We start from the raw sequence: 7016 nt of genomic DNA, 5'->3' as shown, positions 1-7016 counted from the left end.
TTGAATGGATTGGCCTAATGGAACATTACGTTACCGGTTACTAACGATCACTGGATTACAGTCTAAAACATTATAAATATTAATTTCTTAGTAATTTGATTAATTTACCTCAGTGGAGGCGTGGTCCCAGGATTCTTTTCTCACCATTATGTGTAAGAAACAGTCAAACTCTGTCCCTTCCTCCTAGGATCAGTAATTCAGTGTAATACCTTTAGGTAGGTATTCTCTAAGACTGTGAATATGGGATGTTATTTCACTGGACGATATGAAACCATAGTTTTTAAAAGAGTGTCCCAAGTATGATGAGTCCTCACTGGCCTGGCTCTCACTCCATCCAAGTGACGTCACTTCTGGTTCATCAGTTCCTGAAGGTCTAGTTCCCATTCTGCTGGTACTGGAATGAGTTTTAATGAATCTTAGAAGTAAATGGAGTGTCATTCATAGAAGTTGACCGGCAAATTGTTGATTATGCTAACTAGTGTGGTTACGTCTAAAATAAATAAATAAATAAATAAATAAATAAATAAATAATAATAATAAATCATCAACTTAGTATTAATGTACATGTATTTATTGTGTTGGAAGTTTGGCTCTACCAATTATAGAGTTTTTTCCTTTAATCTTAGTTAACTATGACCATTAACTAAGGCCACGTTTACAGCCAGCAGAGTAGTGTAAATGTGGCCTTAATTAACTTAACACAATTGATGTACATGTACATGTAGATGTACATGTAAAAGTACATGTAATAATATTATTATCATAATTATTACAATTTACTTTATTATTTTAGAGAGAAGGCTAAATGTATCCAGTTGATCAGGAGGAATGGGAGGAGGAGAAGGTAAGGACTCACTGCTGCTCTTCCTCTTGTCACTTCCATAACTATCATCTATTAATAGTAACAAACATTACCAACACACATTAATATTAATAGTAACACACTTACTATAAAATTAATAGTAACACACATACAATCTAGATGTAGTATTTATTATAAAAATGTATTATAAATTTAAATAAAAGTGCCTGATGTCAAAATAGTAATTAAATAAGATAATTTTACAGCTAATTCTTGGCAAAAGCATAAACTGAACTGCTTGAGCGTAAAAATAATTGCTGAACAAAATCAGCAGCAAATTTTATTATTAACATTATTATTATTAACACTGTTGTATAATTCCAAACTTTTGTCAGTCAAAAATTTCATCAAATTCATCAAAAAATTTGCTTCATAAAATCTTTAATCGACAAAATTTTTGCTCTATGTGGTTATTATGCAAAATTATAATAAATACGGTGAAAATTAAGTTTAACAAGAAACTAAGATTTTGATGAAAATTTAGACTGACTAAAATTTGGAGCTATACGGTATTCTTTGTCTGTACATGTGTTTAATTATTTTTCATTTCTCTCTCTCTCTTTCTCAGTTGATGATATTCATGATGGGTGTACTATGAATTCCTGATGTCTGGGCAGGTATCAATGAATCTAATTAACTGATCACAAGATGTCATTAGAAGACAAGTGTTGGGATGCCTTTAAGAAAAAAGATCATGAAGAAGCTGTTCGCTTATTACCATTAGTGAAGGAACCAAATAAAATTGAAAGAAGATATAGATATGTGTCTGATAATGTCAGTTTACTTCATTTGTCTTCAAGGAATGGCTGGTTAGATGTTACAAAAGATCTCATCACTAAATATCACTGTGACCCACAGGAAAGAGATGGTATGGGTAGGATTTGTCTTCATTATGCTGCAGAAGGTAATCATGTTGATGTAATGAGATATCTCATTGATGAGTGTCACTGTGATCCAATGGCTAATGATAAGTATGGATATACTGTTCTTCACAAAGTAGCTACTAAAGGATCACTTGATTTCATGAAATGTTTGATCAATCATCATCACTGTGATCCAATGGCTACTAACAATTGGGGTGAGACTGTTCTTCACTGTGCTGCTAGACACATTGATGTTATAAAGTATCTCATTAATGAGTGTCACTGTGATCCAATGGCTGGCAACAAGTGCACACCTCTTCATGAGGCTGCTCGTTCTGGTAATTCTGCAGTAGCTGAATATTTACTATCAACTGGTAAATGTGATCCATTGGCTAAAAGCAATCTGGGGGACACACCATTTAAACTAGCTAAGGTGTATGGTGGCACTGATACTCTTTCTGTTTTGAAGAAGTTTGGTGGCATAAAATCTTCTCATCCAATTCATTCTTATGTTAACGTCCTCCTTGTGGGTAATCCTGGAGCTGGTAAAAGTACTCTTAGTCATGTCATCAATGACACAGCTAGTTTTACTCTTCTTGGTTCCTTTAGAAATGTTGGAGGGGTAGTGCCCTGTACTGCTGGTATCATTCCTTATAAACTACAACACAGGACACTGGGTAGCATCATTCTTCATGATTTTGCTGGCCATTCCGAATACTACTCCAGTCACAGTGCTGTCATTGAGAATCTCTTACAAGGTTCAGGTGGTGTGTTCCTGATAGTAGTCAATACATTGAAGAAGGAACCAGTCAAACAGCTTCATCAGTGGCTAACAGTTGTCAGAAATGAAGCACACAAAGCTCTTAATCAATGCCATGTTATTGTAATAGCCAGTCATGTGGATGAGATAAGTAATCCCATTGAAAGGAAAAGGAGAAAGGAAGAAATAAAGGAGATTATTGTAAGGGAAAGGTGTGATAGTGTCTTCTTAGATTGTCGTAAGCTTGGTGGGAGTGGTGTGGATTCCTTCTTTAATAAGTTGTCTAGTGCCTGTGAGTCCATTCGTAGTACAAGTGGAAGCAATTTGAGTCTTTATTGTCACATGATGTATGGTCTACTGGAGGAAAGGAAAGAGAATATACTCACCCTCTCTGATGTAATGTCTGCTGCTAAGGACAATGATGATTACGTTATACCAGATAAGAAAGAAGATGTTTTGGATGTTCTTCATTCATTGCACTCAACTGGTTTGATCAGTGTTCTTAAAAGTGAAGACAAGGTATGGGTTGTTGTGAATAAGGGTATACTACTAACTGAGGTGGATGGGATTCTCTTTGCTCCAGAGACATTCAAAGAACACGTTGACATTACTAGCAATACTGGTATTGTTAGTGTGTCTGGTCTGACTAAACTCTTCCCTAAATATGATCCTGACATGTTGATTCGTTTTCTAAAGAACATGGAACTCTGTCAAGAAATTAGTCCATCTTTCCTAAGAATGACAAACCTCCATCAGTTAGCAGTGGAAGAGGAGGAGGAGGGAGGGACAGAAAGAAGAGGAGAAAGGTTGTTGTTCTTTCCATGTCTTTTGTCTACTGATAGACCTGATGAGATGACTAGTCAAGTGTACCGGTTTGGTTGGTGTCTACAGTGTACTAGTAAACATCATTTCTTTCCTCCTCGATACTTCCACGTCCTCTCATTACGTCTTGCTTATAAAATGGCTCTACCTCAAGAAGATGACAAGTTAAAACGATGTTGTACCTTTTGGAAGAATGGACTTTATTGGTCTAATAGTCATGGTGTAGGATCACTGGTAGAGATTGTGGATGAGAGCCAGTGTGTACTAGTAATGATGTCCTTTAAAGAAGACTTTATGATGTCAGTAGGAAGAGATGTGATAAGAGAGGTAATGAGTGTGTATAAAGAATCCTGTCCCAGTCTAGAGGTAAAAGAGTTAGTTATTGATCCTAAAGAACTAGCCTATCCTGTGAATACAACAAGAGAAAGGACAGTGTATAGCGTGAAAAAGATACTGTCTGCTATTGACAAAGGAGAAAAGTGCATAGTTGATGATAATGAAACAAGTACAAGATTGAAGGAGATCCTACCTGATGAATCATTATCAGATATTAGTAACCTGTCACTATTAGGAAGACGTGATATTAAGGTAAGAATTAACACACAAACTGTTTGATACATTAATACAAGCACTAATAATCAAAAGGTCATATCTTAAAAGTGGTTTTTTTCTTATCAAAATTACTCAGTCTTTGTCATAATTGTAGGTTGTCATTGTGTGGCTTTTATTAGAAATAATATAAACTTGTACATCAGTTAAATTCACCTTTTAGCAATACACTACTGATGTATATCACCTTGATAAACAAGCACAGTGACAAATATCAGTTATTATTATTATTATTATTATTATTATTATTATTATTATTATTGTATAGGAAGTGATTGAAATAACTGAAGAATTTAAGACACCATTGACTCCAATAAAGCTAGGTATGTTATAACATGCAGAGGTGTACCCAGGAATTAGAAGAGGAAGGTGGTAATGGCGTGCGAAGCGTGTTGCAATTTTAACCAAACCCCTTTTTAAGGTGCTAAAAGATCATTTTCCACCATTTTCGAAGATGATTCATTAATAACAGGTGGGGTCACTGCAATTTCAGGCACGCTGGAGCTTCCTTCCTATTGCCCTGTAAAGCACTGGAACATGAGGCTGAAATGATTGTGTAGTGTGCTGAATAACTTCCTTAAGACACTTAGCAGTGATATGAGACACCAGAATTGTCTGACCCCAGCCATGAGGGGAGTGCTCAAACCCCTTTTAGCCCCCCTATATATGCCTCTGATATGTACAGACTGTACAGTGTATATACACATTATTAATTATTATTTTTATAGATATTAAAGTACTTGATATTGTCATTGAAGAGCTAACAATACTCAATCAATTGGATTGTACTAACTGGTATCAGTTTGGACTTCATTTAGGATTACATGATCCAACACTAAATGCTATTAAGAAGGATCATGGAGAATGCAAGCCATGTCTGATACAGTGTATGTCTGCCTGGTTAAGAGGAGAAGATAAAGTAAGAGAGAAAGGAGGTCCCAGTTGGTCATCATTAGCTACAGCTAGAGGTGGGCGATACGATACCAAAGTACTCATATATCCAATACCAGGCCTCCGATACCAAGTACTCGATACCAAATCCTGGTATCGAGTAGTGAGTAACCACGCCCTACCACACCTATTTTTTGACGTCATAATTATGACCACGCCCTTTAATAATTACAAAATGGCGGGTTGTTTCTCTTCATTTTTATTAATAACTAATTATAACTTATATGCGCATGCGCAGTAGCTGACTACTCATTCACTACTCGATACCATCGATACTGAGACTCAGACTACTTGGTATCGGTATCGATTCAAAAATTTCTGGTATCGCCCACCTCTAGCTACAGCACTGGATACAATAGAAGAGAAATCTATTGCTAGTTACATTAGAAATAAATATTGTTAACAATTATTGTTGATTGCTTTGATTGGTCTTATAGAATATTATTTACTTTAAATTTCTATTATGACTCAATTTGATAAAAATTTCAAGATAACTTGCCTATACTATTTCATTTTGTTGTGTTTATTAATTAACAGAATAAGTGACAACTATATTGTGGCAAGTATGAACAAGCTCCAATAAGACTATAAAGAAGGAAGTGTACCGTAGGGCACCTTTTTTTGAGGGCTATAAATTTTGCAGATTTTGCAATTTTTTTAAAGATTCGCAAAAATTACTTTTGCGAAAATCAAATTAATACGGTACAAGATGGCAGACGGCATAAATTCGCGAACATTAAATCCGCAAAATAAAAATCCACGAAATTTATAGCCCTCAAAAAAAAGGCGCCCTACGGTATCTGTCTCTTAATAGTACAGGTGGTCTAAAGTCAGATTACCTTGAAACTGGGCAGAGTCATAGTTTTAAAAAGTTCCGATAATTAGCTATGAGTAATTTTAAAAGTTACATGTACCAAGTCACTTACTACATCATGTGTACAGTAGCATTGTTACTATAAACAGTATCAGTTACCACTACTATAAATTGTGGAATTATGAATAATGTATTATTATTATTATTATTAATTGATCATTGTCATTATTATTCATTGCTTGGCTGTCTATAAATAGTCTGTCATTTTTGTTAATTATTAATCTCTACTTCTTCGACTTCACTGAGTTAATAAAAGATTGTTTGTTACTGTCAATTCTTTGAGAAATTTTTGTAGAGTGCAGTGGAGGGCCTGCTGTACAAGACAACCCAGTGCAGAAGAGACTGAGCTATCGGAACTGAACTCACATTGTGGTCCACTGCGAGACGGATCGTCAGATCAAGGAGATCGATGAAGAAGCTGAGGACAGTCTTGGTTATCAAAATTGGGACGGAATCGTTGGACTATACTGGAGTTGTCGCGGAATTACATTATAGAAGTTGTCGTGAGTGTTGTTTGTTGTTTTTTAGCATTTCTCACCTGAGTGTAATCGCCATATTTTTGTACTTTGTGCTCCTTTGTAAAATTATACTGAGGCGGCGCTGTGCCACGTGTCAAGAGAGAACAATTGAGACCTCGTAGAGCCCTGCCCAATTGTTATTTTTACTGATTTGGAGTGTAATGGCTGATCTTGCTGCACTAAAGAGAGCTCGAGGGGGACACAGAGGAGTAGCTACACGCAGACTGAAGGAAGTGAAGGATATTTTTGCAGCTACAGATGCCCCAGACTTGTTAAAGCTTGATATACTGAAGCGTGGATTGGAAGAGACTCTTGATTATCTCAGAAAGTTTGATAATCAGATTGCTGCCATCCTTGATCCAGGGGATGTGACGAAGGATATTGAAGATGCAGAGGCAATAAGGCGGATTTACAATATTACGCTAGTCCTGACGTTACGTTGACGCTGGAATAGAATCTGGTTCTATTTCAGCGGAAAGCATGCGTCAAAAGGTCAAATCGCCCACGTTTTTGATTAAAAATTAACGGTACGCTGGCCTAATGTCATATTGTAAATCCGCCTAAAAGGATGAAATATTTGTTGCAATGGCACAGGTAGATAATGCCTTGGTGGCTCCACAGGTTGGTGGCACTCCTGCTTCTACGGCAGCAGTGGGCGCTCCCACAGTGGCCAAGCTACCAAAGCTACAGCTTAAGCATTTTAATGGTTCGCTTACTGGATGGAGTTCTTTTTGGGACTCATATAAGACTGCCGTGC

At 36.4% G+C, this 7016-nt stretch overlaps 1 protein-coding gene and 1 long non-coding RNA gene across 2 annotated transcripts in view; one reads left to right on the top strand and one right to left on the bottom strand.

The window, feature by feature from the left end:
* Positions 1 to 18: 18 nt before the first annotated feature.
* Positions 19 to 946, bottom strand: LOC109585413 (uncharacterized). Its single transcript, XR_002186475.1, has 3 exons — positions 781 to 946; positions 109 to 490; positions 19 to 62 (listed from the first exon to the last, which is right to left on the bottom strand). It is a non-coding gene; the product is annotated as an uncharacterized LOC109585413 (long non-coding RNA).
* A 5474-nt stretch (positions 947 to 6420) lies between these two features.
* The window catches only part of LOC109585410 (uncharacterized), a 9894-nt gene continuing 9298 nt past the window's right edge, over positions 6421 to 7016 (top strand). The window contains exon 1 of the mRNA XM_020001493.1: positions 6421 to 6654. Coding sequence (XP_019857052.1) covers positions 6421 to 6654 — 234 coding nt within the window. The remainder of the gene's footprint in view (positions 6655 to 7016) is intronic.

The sequence above is a fragment of the Amphimedon queenslandica genome, unplaced genomic scaffold (genome assembly GCF_000090795.2).
Source record: "Amphimedon queenslandica unplaced genomic scaffold, v1.1 AMPQUscaffold_13067, whole genome shotgun sequence".
Taxonomy (NCBI): Eukaryota; Metazoa; Porifera; class Demospongiae; order Haplosclerida; family Niphatidae; genus Amphimedon; species Amphimedon queenslandica.
Note: the sequence above shows the minus strand (reverse complement) of the source record. Positions and strands in the feature narration are given on the sequence as shown.